We start from the raw sequence: 15,488 nt of genomic DNA, 5'->3' as shown, positions 1-15,488 counted from the left end.
CTTAGAGAGAGCAAACTTAGTTGGTCTCTAGGGTGCTACTGGACAATTTTTTATTTTTTTTGAACATGTGTAGCTAGGATAAGCTGAAACCTTTACTCAGCCTCAACTCGGGAGACCTGGAGAGCAGGGCCTTTTCCCTGGTTACACTCAAGAGCTGCCTCATGTTGTACTTAAAACGCCCTTCCTCCTTGCCCACTGGCCATGCTGACTGGGGCTGACAGGAACTGGAAGCCCAAGAATATCTGGAGGGCCACCAGTTCCTCATCTCTGCTCTAGAGGCATGGATAGCTTTGACATTGCTCAGTTTGTGGCATGGTGAATAAATGGTGGTTTGCCCCAGCTTTCAGTGCCTATTGTTATTTTAAAATTAACTAATATATAACTTAGGCCAAAATAGGCATCTAAGCAGTATACTATTTATATCTATTTTTTATTATTAGTTGTTCATTTGATTTATTACCCAGTGCTCACCATCAAGTTCACAGCAACTGAGCCGAATTGAACTACCTGGTCCTACTGGTAGTAGCCAGGGCAGATTCTCCCACTAGCACAGTGGGGCTACCCTCTTCTCTCTCTGCATCCCCGCAACACCTCCTCCACATCCACTCGGGTCGGAAGAACCCCCAGAACAGCACATGGGGGATATTGTTCCACTGGGCGAGCAGAAGTGCTTGCAGTGACAGGTCAATCTCCTAGCACAACACTGAATTCCACAATATTAAAATAAAAATAAATTTACACAAACATTTAAAATGTTTAACTATGGATACGCTGGGGAGCTGCAAGTGTCCACCAATATTTTCTGGGACACTCACACTATTCTGGCATTGGATGGGCATTGGAAGGGATACACGGCGGCAGTATCCCTTATGTACACCCATCCCAAACTCTAGCTGCAGACTGGCCACATTTGTTAAGCACAGGAGGTTTTATTGTTGAAACACAAATGGAAAAAAAGATACCCCAAGTTACATCAGATAATACAAAATACTTAGAAAACTAAGCCCCCCTCCCTTGGCACATGATAAGTCTCCCCCTGCCCCCCAAAACACACTGCACATTTATTCTGTTGGACAACCGCAGCGAAATGAATCGATACCTTCCAGCAGCAAAAGTCAGCCGCAGGATGCTCTTACTGTGTATATTGAAACTGCCCACTATGCACAGTCCCAACATCCTGCTCTGTTTCAACTGTTAAAAAACAACATCACCACCATCATTGTGTTCCCAGAAATGAAGATTTGGTTTCATAAAGATTCTGTTAAAGAGAGCTTTGCAAGCGCATAAATCGGCTTGTATAAAAACCACATAATTAAACATGCTCTTGTACAATTTAGCCATTTCAGGTGGAAATCACCCGCACAAAGTCACAGGCTCCAAAGGGGGATGCAGCTTCCCAAGGGGCAGAGACGAGCGTAACTCCCATCCATATTAAGAAATGAAGAAACTTGATGTCTGATCGTCAGCTTCGTAAACAGCTGCACATTTTTTTCCAGGTTGGCTCCCTGCCAGCCTCTGCCACCCTATGTCAGCGTTTCACCTTTTGTTACCTGTCAAAAGAAAGAAGAGAGCTTGCTTGCCTTGCAATGTGGTTTCCTGGGAAGGGAAGGGGGAAGAGGATATTCCTAAGTTTCTTTAGGAAACTTATATGTAGTATTGGTGCAGGAGTATAGATATTATTATTTTTTGTGTGCACACTTGATCACATAACACCTTAAAATCTAAAAATAAAGCAAAAGTAGCTGGGCTGACCCATATGAAACAATCCCAAATCCATGTTAAGTCAATACCTTCACTATGTATGCCAACCAAAATTTCAGAAAATAGCATCAATAATCTACTTCATGCCACTCTGGTAGCACTTTTGTAAATTGTTTTTTTAAAAAAAATAATCACGCAATGTATACATGTTATGAAATATATAAATAATACATGTACATTCCCCCAATATGATAACTTAAAATCGAATACAGCGTTAAGTGTAGTGGACTTTTTCTGGGTGGAATGTGTGGGCCAAATATGTGTGATGAAGAAGGCTCCAGGCAACAACAAAAAAGGCTTGTATCACAATGTGTCTGCCTTCTCCCTTATATGCTAGTTTTCTATGTACAGGAAGGTTTGGGAGGAAAGGCAGAAGCTGACTGGAGGGCTTTTGCATTGCAGGGGGTTGAACTAGATGAGGTGCCTTATCTATGAATCATTCAAGCACACAAGGGCCATAGCTAAGTGGCAGAGGTTCCATTGCAGGCATATCCAGTTAGCACTGCCAAGATCCCTTGACTGAAACCCTGCCCATCAGTTCAGGTCATACTAAGCTGGATGGTCCGTATCTGACTCAGCATTTGGCGGCTTCTTACATCCCTGCGCCCAACCTGCTGCCTGAAACTGACCACCTGGTTCCTCTCAGCCTCCAGGGAGGGCAAAAGCAAGCCTGGCTTCCGTGCCTGGAGGAAGCCTGCAAAAGGGAGCAGGGGGTCGCGGCAGCAGAATCCCCGAAGCCAAGTCGGCCGCGGGTGCAGCCAGCCAGGCAAAGGGGGTCATCGCCTTCCGGGGTCCCCCATCCTAAGGAGCAGCCTCCGCCGCCTTACCCGGGCCTCGATGTATTCGATCCGCCTCTCCAGCGCCGTCAGCTTCTCGTTGAGCGTGGCCAGGCGCGAGCGGCAGGACATGTCTGCAGGCGGAGAAAAGGGAAAGTGAGAAGTGCGCGAGCAGCGCCCCCAGGCAGACCCCCCCCCCGGCCCCGCTTGGCAGGGATCGCGACCCCCACAGGGAAGGAAGGAAGGAGAAGGCCGGGGCGGCGGCTTCTGTACCGAAGGAGTTGAGGAAGTCCGCGATCTTCTTGATGGAGCTGGTGATCACCTCGATGTACTCGCGGTTGGCCCAGTCCTGGTGGATCTCGCGCTGAACCGGGTCCTCCTGCACCGACATGGCCGACAGCTGGGAGCAGACCACCCCCCTCCCCGGAAGCTGCTGCGCTTGCGCACAAGACGCAGCCCTGTCTCCCCAGGCTCGCTTTTCCCTGTCTCGCAGGAGCAGGCCCAAGGTAAGCAGTACGCGTGCGCCGTCCTTCCCTGGGCCCCGCCCTCCCCAAACCCGCGAGTCTGCGCACTGCGGCAAGTCTGGGATTGCTGAGCAGATGCAGAGACAGAGTTGGCATTTGGGTTTGTTGTGGGTTCAATCTTTTGCTTGTATTTCTCTTTTGAGGCCCAGTAGTGAGGGGCTTTTTTAGATTAAGGAAAGTCAGGTCTACCATACCTAAAGCCTGCAAGGGGGAGATAGCAAGAGTGGGAGTCTTACGCTTATAAATCATGTGAAGTCAATTTCAAACATATTTGTGCTTCTTATGCTTTTAATAAAAGGGCTAAGAACACACTGTTTTGGCTACAATACTTATCTTTCCTGATGTTGTGGTTTACCAGATTTTCTTCTTTTTCATAGCTTTGATGTGTAGCTGCAGAAGCCAATATTGCAGCATTGCGTACTACTTTTACACTATGGAATTAATGTTTCTCTGGACTTGAAAAGCTTATGACGCAAAAACTCCTTCCTTCATAGCCATTATGAGGGAAGAAACTGCTGTGTCCCTACAATAAAGCATTTAAAAATCTACAAAATCAAGCATTATAGTTAAAGGCCTAAGGGACTTTAAAAAGCAGGACTGCCCAAATTTAAAATGCAAATCCCACACCTTAAGACATATTCAAACCCCAGTTAACACCCATGTAAGATATAAAGTTACAAAAACAAGAGACATATATTTGCTTTCCTTCCCATCTAATTCATGAAATTTGGGGCATGACTGATTCTCTGCTTACTTGCCATTTTCTTACACTCTGGAAAGCTACATGTATTTCATATTAAATAGAGATAACAGCAATACTTGAAAGACTAAAGCTAGCTGGACAATTCAGGACAGCAAAATTTATATTTTTTCAATGTGTAGACATGGACATGATTCCATAACATTCAATTGCCCTATTTAAATGCTTATAGACAATGTCACAGAAGCCTTGAAATGACTTGTGGGTAAGGGACACAAATGCTGAAGGTTAATTAAACCTACAGAAATGTCATTAGTGCCCCTTAAGAACTATAACACTTGCCACAGCATGCAACAGTTAGGATTTCTAATTTATTTAGTAAATTTGTGAATGAAACTCCAAAGATCTTAATACATATTTCTGCATGTAGCACTACAAACACAACAGTCTAGAACACTATACAAATGAGCAATGAAATATTTTCATGAGAAGAAAGCAACCAAAATGAACATTTTAGTATTTTTTCAAATGTTTAATCAAACATTTCAAATGTTGATTCTTGACTCAAATGAAAAGTTGTATGTTTTGTTTTTACATATCACGAGTGGAGAATATTTAGGGATGGACAGAGCAAGGCATATGAGAGAGGAAAAGGGAGACAGATTTGGATGCAAGGAGAAAAGTGCTTTGAATTTCAAGGTGCAAATCTTTCTAGAGATCCACATAAGCTCACTGAAGCACAGGTGTTCTGGACACACAATCCATTCAATATTTGCTTCCTTTAATTTACTAGTTCCAGTAATTATGCCATGAAGAATTAAGCCAGTATAGCCCATGCTAATCAGAGCCGTCTTCATCACTGTCTTTGATATCCATCCCATCTTCATTCTCTGAATCTTCCCCTTCCTCCTCCTCCTCCTGGGGAAAAAAAATCATGGCACTGATGCACAAGTGGTGAAGATTAAGGGATACAGATGTATGCACATTATCTATAAGCATTTTCATTGAGCTAGCCATCACAACCCCAAATATTTCTTGGCCTCTAACCACCAGTTTGAACCTTATTAGCATATATGTAAAGTTAGGGGTGGGTTTCCCCAATGTGCAAATTGCTGCCTTTCCATGTCCAAGAAAGGAATGGTTCAGAGTGCCATTTCCATCTTAATCTTATCTCATTAGGCTAACCAGATTATGCCCATTGGTCAGCCTACCCCCCCCTTGAGCCTACAGACTGCAGCTCATTTCGTGCAAAAGATGTTAGTGAGAAAGACGCAACAGTGGCACAGCTCAGATTACAACAACAGTGAAGACATCTTATCATTGTGCATTTCCTGTACCAGAAACAGAATGATAATCTTGACCCTTCCCCTACTGCAGAATATAATGATTATAAAAACAACAACCACAACCACAATAGTTGCTTTAGAGAATTACCTCTGTGGGAAGCTTGGAAATCTCCTCCTCCATCTTGCTAGCTTGGGATGCCTGTGAAAGAATCTCTTCTCCCTAAAATGGACACAATAAACTTATGATGCCACTCAAAAATGGAACTCTCCTCTCTCTTGACTGGCTTTCTGCTACTCTGTGAAGACCTTTCGTTTTAGACATGCATTTGACTCCTGGCATATGACTATTTGGTTTTAAAGCTCTTTTGGTTGCTGTCCCTGCCCCTTTTTAGCTGTTCTTGCATTTGTCACTTACTGTATTTTGAAGAACTAAATAAATAAAATAAAAAAATTGTCCAGTAGCACCTTGGAGACCATCTAAGTTTGTTCTGGACAATTTTTTTATTTAATTCGACTGCGTCAGACCAACACAGCTACCTACCTTTTGAAGGTGTGTTATGAGCTGCCTCAAACATTCTACTGGAAGAACAGGGCACAAATACTTTTAATTTAATATAGGGCTTATTTCTTATTCTATTTCACACAAATACTGTGTGTGTTACTGTTACCCGTATATCATTCCATTGAAGAGGATGAACACACTGTCAGCAAACTGGCCTCCAAAAGCCAGTATGTGAAAATTAATTTCTTTGAGTTCAGAGGCCCTTTCTGATGATCTCCATCGAAATAAATCATTCAACAAGCTAGCAACAATTGGACACCATGACGCTATCTGCACCATGGATGAGAGAAGAGGAACCCAGATCAATATAACATTGCAGTTGCACGTGGCTCATCTAGTTCCAACAATTTTAACTTTACCATTTCTTCACTGTACAGAGCTTGCTTAGTGTTCACTCAGCTTTCTAAAAAGACATCCGATAACATAAAAGTTATGATCTTCCATGTATTTAAATGTTATTTACTCTGCTAATACTTGAATAATGATGTCCATTCAAATTCCACCAAGCTCTGTGAGTGAGCCATTCACAAGAAACCATATGTGGTGCTGTACACATATATATTCTCACCTGCAGATCCCTGTTTTTGAGGACGCCCACCCAGAAAGCTTCCTGACAATGATTGAGAGCCAACATTGCTTTCACTCGGTAAACAAACAGCTCAAGGGATTTCTTCAGTAGTGGTACATGGCTGGTGAGTCCTGTGTCTTGATGAATCTACACATGGAAGAAATGCACAGAAGGAAATTAACAATCCTTATCTGCATCTTTTTCTGTATTTAATCAGGATTGTTCAGTTGGTTTGGGATATAGGAAATCTGGCTTCAAACCCTGTTTTATGAATGCACTAAATGGCATTCAGCAAGGTTTTATCTCCCTGCCTCTGCTATGATGGAAATAGCGACCTTCAGTATGGTTGTTATAACTAAATAGTATAAAGGTTGTAAAATGTATATTATAAACTTAAGAGTGCTATTGATATTGTAGCTTGTTGCCTTTGGACAAACTTGCTCTTTCTTCTGAAGTCTGTCTTCTACCTCCCCTTCTCTCCCAGTGCTAACCCTAAAAAGACAAGTGTAAGGTCAAGGAACAAGTTTTAGGTAACAGGACTGGCAGTGGGGCATAGGGGAGCAGGAAAGGGTCTGCTGCCATAAATATAACCTTCTTAAGTTGATCAGGGTTGAATATTATATTACTACTACTATTACTTGTTTTTATTATTGCTTGTAAGCCGCCCTGAGCCCGGCCTTGGCTGGGGAGGGCGGGGTATAAATAAAAATTATTATTACTACTACTACTACTACTATTATTTTACAACAACAACAACAACAACAAACAATATCAGGAGTAGCAAAACAGATGATGACAATTTAGCCTTCCAGAAGAATATACCTGTGGTTGTGATAAAGGTAAAGGTAAAGGTAGCCCTGCCCGTACGGGCCAGTCGTGTCCGACTCTGGGGTTGCGCGCCCATCTCGCTTAAGAGGCCGGGGGCCAGCGCTGTCCGAAGACACTTCCGGGTCACGTGGCCAGCGTGACAAGCTGCATCTGGCGAGCCAGCGCAGCACACGGAAACGCCGTTTACCTTCCCGCTGGTAAGCGGTCCCTATTTATCTACTTGCACCCGGGGGTGCTTTCGAACTGCTAAGTTGGCAGGCGCTGGGACCGAGCAACGGGAGCGCACCCCGCCGCGGGGATTCGAACCGCCGACCTGACGATCGGCAAGTCCTAGGCGCTGAGGTTTTACCCACAGCGCCACCCGCGTCCCTGTGGTTGTGATATGTCCATAATAATAAAGGTCAGACTTACAGGCTAATAGCAATTAGCTTATAAAAATGTTAGCCGGACCCTTCTTATTATGCATGGACAGCAATGGATAAAGCAAGAATAGCTGGAGGACAACCTGGAGATTCCCAGCCTCTTACTGGATTTGCAATTCATTACAAATAATCACTGAAATGGGAAGACTGAGCATACTTCGATAGAGAACTTAAAGCAGATTGACCAGATTGTGCTAAATTAGAAGCCAACACCTTGTTTGTAGCCTTCTTTACCTTGGAATGGCCACATATGTGGTGAAGTTGTCTAGTGCTCAGCTGCAAGGTTTTCAGCAAACTCTGCACATCCTCCTGGAAGGCGGAAGAAAACCATTTACAAACCTGTTCAAAACTGCCACCTATTGGGCTACTTGGAATACTGCATTATCACTATAACTCAAGGCTCTATTTTCACTCAGTGGGTTATACCGAACCAGTTAGGACGGCTTTGCATATTGCATCACACCAAACTCAGGTTTGCTACCAAGTGTACTGTACATTAAAAAAGGAGTTGCAGTCAGTCTTGGTTCCTGGACAAGTGTACTTGTATGATGCCCATATTTGCCACATGTCCCCTAAACCTCTTCGAGATGTATATTTAAAAGTAACACACGAAACAGCCCTTATCTGAGTTACTGTCTTACTATTATCCCATGCTCTGGGTCATGGCAGTTTTGCAAGGAAGTGTCACTAAGGCACATAATTTGTTTCACCCACTGTTCAGTTCTCAGATCAACTCAGTTATACCAAACATTTCCTCCCCCGTTTTCATTGTATCATTTGCACAGTCACTATACTCCATGCTTAGAAAGAGCAGCCACAAATTGTTCAGTCCATTCCTGTGTCAATCAAAAGACAGCCCTGTTTCCAACACCTTACCCTGTGTTTTTTAAAGCTGCAGTCCAATAGGGGCATGCCAAGCTTCAAGAATGTTTCCACAAAAAGACGCCCATACTGTGTGGAGCAAAGACAAAAAGGCAGAAAATGTGGTAATTGCTTACAAAAATTAGGAGATGCTATTTGAACAAGCCACAAGTTTACATCACAGAGCATGGAACCTTGCATATTTGTTTATTTCCCTTTCCAGCCTAATCAGGGAAGAAGTATTAAAGCATATCCCTGCCATCAATTTACATCATTTTAATTTTTAAAGTTTCACCCAAACAATCTCAGGAACTGTTTCATAGGATGTCTGTAGTGCAATGTAGCTATGTAATCAAAAGGTATTTGTGCTCCAAAGTTTCTCTACTGTAGCAGGAATACTTGGGCAGAAGGTACATGTGCCAGGAATTTCAAGTATCAGCATGGTGCTCCCTCATACCTACATCCAAGTTCACATAATAAGCACCTTTCACTGAATGAAGTGCTGTGCTCCCTGCCTTGCAATTATAACCAGGTGCAGAGTCAAATTGAAGTATCAGAGTGGAAGGCTCTTAGAAGTCCTAGATTGCCTGGGTTGTTTTTGGCACTAGGAGACCAGCAACCTTTGGATGCTCTCCATTTTTTCCTCAATTCCTGCTGTTCATTGCAAGATCTCTGTAACTAAGAATTAGCACCTGAGCTTGCTTCCCCCCGCCCTGCTCCCTCCCAGCCCCCTTTTCTTTTGTGTGAGCTTGAAGGCAGAGATTGTCTTCTCACACATTTGTAAGCCCCTGTGGGAGCCACCATTGTCATCAGATTCTCAACTTACCTTCAGGCAAGCATTGAGCACAGGCCTACTGTCAAATACCTGTTTGGAAAGAGTAAAGGGATCCAGCAGAAAGAATGATGAGAAGCCAGAATGCTAGTTAAAGCAATTCCTCCCACCTTCCCAAGGAACGTAAAAGTCTGTACAAGGTCCTGAGGCAGCTTATTCCAGCTGAACAGCTCTTGTAAGAAATTGCTGTTAGGAAGTTTCTCCGAATGTTTAGCCAAAATCAGCTTCCCTGCAATTTCCACCCATTGATTCTAGTCTGCACTCTGGAACAGCCCCCTGTTTCTGCATGGCAGTCCCTTCAGATGTTTGATGATGGTTATCACATCTTTTTTTTTTACTCTTCTCCAGGTTAAACATAAAGGCACTCATTTTGACTAAATGGATAAGAATACAGGAATCCTGCATGGTCATATTCCAGCAATGCACGTTCCTTGTTAATGTGAAGGCTGCTCACCTTGACTAAATTAACAAGGATGTGGAAATCCCGGACAGCCAGGTTCCAGCGTAGCAACTTCTCTAGCTGGACCTGTGGAATAACAAGAGTATAAATATGTTTATTTGGGTATCATCTGGCTGCTGCCATGACATATTCTTCGAGGTGAGGAAGAGGCAGTGGTGATGAGCAAGTCTGAGGTTCACCGAGGCTTGTTCACACAATGATAAATCACAGGTTAGTGTTACATCTCAGTTAGGCCACTGTCAGTTATGAAAGACAACACATTTATATGACTCAGGTTCCCTACAATAAACAATACAAGTGACCTCCAGCAGGTACTTTCAAGCAAATTGTGCTTAAATGCCATGGAGAGTGTGTATCTTCTCTCTCTCTCTCTCTCTCTCTCTCTCTCTCTCTCTCTCTCTCTGTGTGTGTGTGTGTGTGTGTATACCTTTACAACTGATTAAACATGTGCTATTTTACCACTTAGTTATTGTACAGTGGTGCCCCGCATGACGAATGCCCCGCTAGACGAAAGGGTTTTCCGTTTTGGAGGTGCTTCGCAAAACGAATTTCCTATGGGCTTGTTTCGCAAGACGAAAATGTCTTGCGAGTTCCTGCGGGTTTTTTTTCCTTTCCCCCCCTTTTCCCCAAGCCGCTAAGCCGCTTAACAGCTGATCCGCTAAGCCGCTGATCGCTAAGCCGCTTATCAGCTGATCCGCTAAGCCGCTTAACAGCTGATCCGCTAAGCCGCTTAACAGCTGATCCGCTAAGCCGCTTATCAGCTGATCCGCTAAGCCGCTTAACAGCTGATCCGCTAAGCCCGCTAATAGCGCTAATCGGCTTGCTTCGCAAGACGAAAAAACCGCAAGACGAAGAGACTCGCGGAACGGATTCTTTTCATCTTGCGAGGCACTACTGTACTTGTGCAAAATTAGCTCTGAGCTTCAGGAATGAAGTACATGGTGAGGCTGAACATGCTCTAACACATTCTGCCAGAGCTATGGTAGGCAGACTTCCTGCTAGAAATCTCAGATACCCTATGTCACCCTACCTCACTGGAATCTGATGGTTTTCCAGCAGAAATGCTTTTTGCTGAGCTCTCTAGCTGAGCCATCATCACTCGGAAGAAAACTGGAAAAGTTTGCCTGGTAAAAATAGAAAGTTGTGCTGAAGTCACACCATTTTGAAATAACACACAGCTTTCTGAGCATTCTTATTTTCTGAAGCATTTACATATTATTTATGCTGTATACATAATATAAGTTTCTCCAATATTTCTTCTTTTTGGAGAACTGTTCAATGGAAAAAATAAATCTCAAGGTCCCCATTACCTGGTCAACGTAGGGTAAGTGGAAGAGTATTCATCTTTAGAAGACTGAATCAGCTGCGGAATCCCAACACTGCAAATGTCTTCTATTGCCTTCAGTATATTATCTGTGTGCTCCATATAGATACTGTGCGGAACAATTTTTTTACAAAAATTACCAGAATTCCATATGGTATCAGAAAGCCTTATAAGGCTTACACTACATTACATTACATTTGGCTTGATGTACTAGAAAAGCATAAAAGATGTTTTCTTCCCTATTTCATCAATATTCATAATTATAAACATGTAGCGTAGTTACAAATGCAATTTGATTAGAAATTGTGATTTTTAAACAATCTCAGTAGTTGCCAATGAGGCCTTTTCAGTGTCAAATGAAATAAACTGGCTGCTACATCATGATCTTTTTGTGGGAATGAAAGTAGAGAGCATTATGCTTATATCTCATACAGAAAGCCATCCTTACCAGAACAAAGTGTGGAGAGCATCATTAAACTGGGTGCCCTTCTGACGAATTCCACTGGGCTGCAGCCATGATTGGCAGAGAAAATGTTTAGTGATGGAAGCTGTCGAAGAAGAACAAAAGAAGAATGCATGGATTTATTTTATTGTGCAGGGCAGGCAACAGTCTATTGATCCACTTTCAGTGTCTAAGTCGGGTAGCCAGCATGGGGCTATCTTGAGGTTGCTGAACTCCAACTCCCATTAGGCCAGCCAAGAAAGCCAATGGTCTGGCATGATGGGAGTTGTAGTCCAGCAACATTTTAGGGGCACCATACTGGCTATCCATGAGCTAGGCAGATAACATGTGTTGAACACCATGTGATTTTGCATCAACTTTTATTTCTTGCCATTTGTGATATCTGTGGGCCCAAGCACCTGTGGTTCTGCAACCGTTGGAGTCATAGTCTCATAATCCTGTAACTATTTTTCAATTATCTCTGTTGGGTTGTCACCTACAAAGCTCTCCCTGTTTTCAGGGAATTTCCAATAAGACGTACAAACATTGTGTGCATCATCCACTTTGGAATCCTACTTTCCATCTAGGTTAGGTAAGAAACACTAACCATAAACTAAATCCTTTCAACATTTTATTTCTTGAAAGCATAGCATGCCTTCTTCAATGTGCTTGCTGAAACTCTCAAAACTACACATAATTTATACAAATTAAAGCTATGCAATACAAGGAAACTCTGTACACATTACCTATTTCATTGCTTTTCTGGCTAGTCCCAGATTTTTCAGTAATGACAAGCAGAAGCTGAGTGAGGCTCAGTGCACAGTAAATGTTGGGAATACTGTGCTGGAAGTTCAGTAAGTATTGAAAACTCTGACTGTAGGATACAAAAAAGAAATTATTATTATTATTATTATTATTAACAGCATTGCTGGTATATAGGTATAATAAACACTTTCTAATATTCCGTTTCCCATGCCCAGTGATGGATCCTATATCCTGTTTCTGAATCTTTACCTTTTAGATCCATTTGAAAAACTACCTGGAAGGATCAGGTACTTTGACAAGAGGAAAGGTGGTCTATTCAAAATAGGGCTAAAAAAACATCAAGGGGTGCACCATGAGGGACATGTTCTTTATTTTACCTGAGTAACTCCTCGAGAGGGAGATCTCTCTCCCCTGGCTTGAGTCTATGTGCTAGGACACGGAGACCAGATTTCAGCAAGCTATGGTTTTCGTGTTGAGAAAATCCACTCCTGAGGAAAGAGAAGACATCAATCACCTTTTGCAATAATGCCTAGTGTGGGGAAGAGAAATGTAAGCATTCTTCAAGCTCTGTATGTTTTTCATGCACAGACTGCCAGCCACATGTCATCAGAAATCTTCGGTCTCATTTCTACAGCAGAGGACTATCAACTCTGATTGCACAGTTGGGCACCCTAAAGTTTTGCTTACGTTCTTGTCTTAATCTGACCAAGTAACTGTGTCAGGGCTATATGACAATGAGCTTCACAGGAGCCTATTACTGACCTTAGCTAAGGATGGCTTGTTTGATGGGAGTCCTAGCCAAGAAGAAAAATAAGAGCCCTAAAATAAGAGTGATGGTTCATCCTCACTGTCATATTTGCACCTCCACACACTCACCAAGCAAACAGAAGGTGAAAGACTTGCAATAATCGCTGATAACAGGAAGACATGAGGTGGTGTTCTTGAATGTTGACCCTTGGCCCATCGATCACACCATGGTTCTCTGCAATCAGTGCCTTAATTGAAGAACAAACCATTAAGTAAAAGCTGCCATTTGCTTGCTTACATTGTGATCCACCTACTTTACAAAACACTCATGATGGAAACAAACCCATACCTGATAAAACACACATTGTATGTTGATGTAGCCTAAACAATTTACTTTCTAACCTGGAAGTAGTTGTGCATATTTTCCATGTGGTTACACAGTGGCTTCAAGAGTTCAACAGCATATTTAATCACTTCTTGAGATGATCTTTGACAAAGATGTGAGAATCCAACATTTCTATTTCCTTTTCCCTGTAAAAAATCCAAGGTTTTTAAAGTTTTATGCAGCGATCAGACCTTAGTATAGGTGAAAGGGATTTTACCAATCAGCAAACATGAAATTGTCTCCAGTATAGAATAAAGTGCATAGCTGGTACCAGAGTAAAGCTGGGCACATAACTCAGTCACCTTTTGAAGAGCACAAACTTGGAAAAATGTGGCTTGGACTTTCTCCCTCCCCAGCTTCCTACTTTGATCAAATCATGGTTTACTAAATCAGGTTTAACAGCAAACTAAGATTTGATCAAACCAGGAAGTATACAAGAGTGAATCAGAATGCACAAGGGACAAAGAGAGTGCATTACTTAGGCTAGTTTCTACACACTCATCACATCCTTCTCTGCCCTCCACCCAGGCAAGCAAGAAGCACTATCAGAATTCAAGGACACATTTCAACTGGGCAAAAAAAACCTCAAGAAGGTTGAAAAGCAGAGCTGATGACAACTGTGGTTTGGGAGGATGCATGCCCTGGGGAGAGTCCTGTAGGCTAGAGAGGCCTGGGGAGCTGCATTTTGTCCCCAACATAAGAAACACAATACCTTCTTACTATTTCTTTTGTACATACCTTAAAAAAGGGGGCTCTCTTTGCAGCAACTGGAATCAGCATGTGTTCCAACTTACGACTCAGATCATCCAAAAGGAACAGAAGCTGTGTTGGCCCAATCTGCACCACTTCATGGGTCTAAAAATTTAAGGGAAGAATATGACACAATTAAGTCAAATGCTCATATGGTGCCTATAAATGAAGTATTCTGGGATCTTCAGGCATTTAAATATAGCACTACATAAAAATGCTAGTTCAGGAGATATCAGAGTAGGATGGGACAAGTGTGTGTGTTGCTGCTGTGTATTATCACCACAACAGGTGAGAGTAAGTACACTGAAGTTTATGCCATGGTTCTTTAAATTTACGTGCCTTTATGTGCATCTCCGTATCCAGAGCAGATTTGGTCAGCAGGCCACTGTGAATAATGCTAAAAACCTCTAAGTCTAGTTCACGGAAATACGCACTATAACTCTGCAGTGGTACCAAAGGAGTCTCTGGTTCGTTTTCTGTGGAGTCCTGAAAAGAAGAACAAGAACATATCTCTTTGCACAGGACACATCTCTGGGAACTGACTGAGTGCCAGTCAACTGCAAAAGTAACTCTGCATTTGGCCAGCATCGGTTCTCAATGGCATTTGATAAGATGAAATACACAGGTGGCATATACAGATACAGACTGTGCAAATTCCCCTTTCAACAGTATAGAATCATAGAAATGTAAGGCATCTCAAAGGTATCTTTGCCCAACCCTCTGCTGATGCAAGAAATGCTGCTGCTATAGGATCCCTGACAGGTAGATAGCTATCCAAGTCTGTGCTTAAAAAAAGCTATAGGATAATAGAATTGGAAGAGCATCACAGAATGGGAAGATAGAAGCACTGCCAAACAATATGGAAATGACTGCACATTCAGATTATGGTGCTTCTTCATTAATGTCTGGTCTTAGATTTTCACTAAGGGGGCATGTATTTGTATATGCTGCCAGTGTACTGCACATCCAGAAGGAAAGAATATAAGAAAAATAAAAAATCATGGGTACACAGATTTAAGACTTGAAAAATCCAAGGCACCCTAAGAATCTGAAATGCATTTTTGCTGGCCCTGCCCAACCCCTTAAGCCACTGAGTGGATACCAATTACCCTGGCAGGCTTGCACCAATGCTGCTTTTTTATCATGTGGTTTATCAGATTTATCATGAGAGGATGTTCATAATCAGGGAGAGAATAAAGCTCAAATTTCTAGGAAAAAAACCCACAGCACCCCAGTCTGCTCTTTTTAGTTTCCTTTTGTATACTCCTCAAAAGAACTTGTGCTATATGGAACCTTCTCTGGTTGGCTGATCTCAGCTTCAGGCTGATTTGCTTCTGTGTTCTCATCCAGTTGTGAGTTGTCTGCAGAACCGTTTTTGCCATTATCAGATTTGGGGTTTTTTTGCCCTGAAAAACAAGGTAGCATTTCACAGAGAGAAAGGGGGCAAGATCTGTTGAGATGAGCATCTTCGGATGCAGCAGATCCCCAGCTAAGC

General features: G+C 42.6%; 2 protein-coding genes across 2 annotated transcripts in view; both read right to left on the bottom strand.

The window, feature by feature from the left end:
- Window positions 1-909: 909 nt before the first annotated feature.
- BRK1 (BRICK1 subunit of SCAR/WAVE actin nucleating complex) lies at window positions 910-3,040 on the bottom strand. The gene is made up of 3 exons (XM_083603602.1): window positions 2,811-3,040; window positions 2,589-2,671; window positions 910-1,550 (listed from the first exon to the last, which is right to left on the bottom strand). The coding sequence occupies exons 1-3, from the start codon at window positions 2,926-2,928 to the stop codon at window positions 1,524-1,526; spliced, it is 228 nt and encodes a 75-aa protein (XP_083459728.1). The 5' UTR covers window positions 2,929-3,040; the 3' UTR covers window positions 910-1,523.
- Window positions 3,041-4,114: 1,074 nt separating this feature from the next.
- FANCD2 (FA complementation group D2) overlaps window positions 4,115-15,488 on the bottom strand; it is a 37,933-nt gene continuing 26,559 nt past the window's right edge. Inside the window, exons 29-45 of the mRNA XM_083603249.1 lie at window positions 15,287-15,399; window positions 14,333-14,479; window positions 13,982-14,098; window positions 13,261-13,389; window positions 12,988-13,106; window positions 12,489-12,599; window positions 12,093-12,220; window positions 11,353-11,452; window positions 10,891-11,013; window positions 10,611-10,704; window positions 9,575-9,646; window positions 9,115-9,153; window positions 8,304-8,378; window positions 7,662-7,736; window positions 6,178-6,324; window positions 5,196-5,267; window positions 4,115-4,679 (exon numbers count right to left, since the gene is read on the bottom strand). Coding sequence (XP_083459375.1) covers window positions 4,599-4,679; window positions 5,196-5,267; window positions 6,178-6,324; window positions 7,662-7,736; window positions 8,304-8,378; window positions 9,115-9,153; window positions 9,575-9,646; window positions 10,611-10,704; window positions 10,891-11,013; window positions 11,353-11,452; window positions 12,093-12,220; window positions 12,489-12,599; window positions 12,988-13,106; window positions 13,261-13,389; window positions 13,982-14,098; window positions 14,333-14,479; window positions 15,287-15,399 — 1,742 coding nt within the window. The 3' untranslated portion in view covers window positions 4,115-4,598. The remainder of the gene's footprint in view (window positions 4,680-5,195; window positions 5,268-6,177; window positions 6,325-7,661; window positions 7,737-8,303; window positions 8,379-9,114; window positions 9,154-9,574; window positions 9,647-10,610; window positions 10,705-10,890; window positions 11,014-11,352; window positions 11,453-12,092; window positions 12,221-12,488; window positions 12,600-12,987; window positions 13,107-13,260; window positions 13,390-13,981; window positions 14,099-14,332; window positions 14,480-15,286; window positions 15,400-15,488) is intronic.

This window comes from Podarcis filfolensis (genome assembly GCF_964270895.1).
Source record: "Podarcis filfolensis genome assembly, chromosome: 2".
In the NCBI taxonomy this organism is placed as follows: Eukaryota; Metazoa; Chordata; class Lepidosauria; order Squamata; family Lacertidae; genus Podarcis; species Podarcis filfolensis.
The sequence above is the reverse complement of the archived record's forward strand: the minus strand, read 5'-3'. Positions and strand labels throughout refer to the sequence as shown.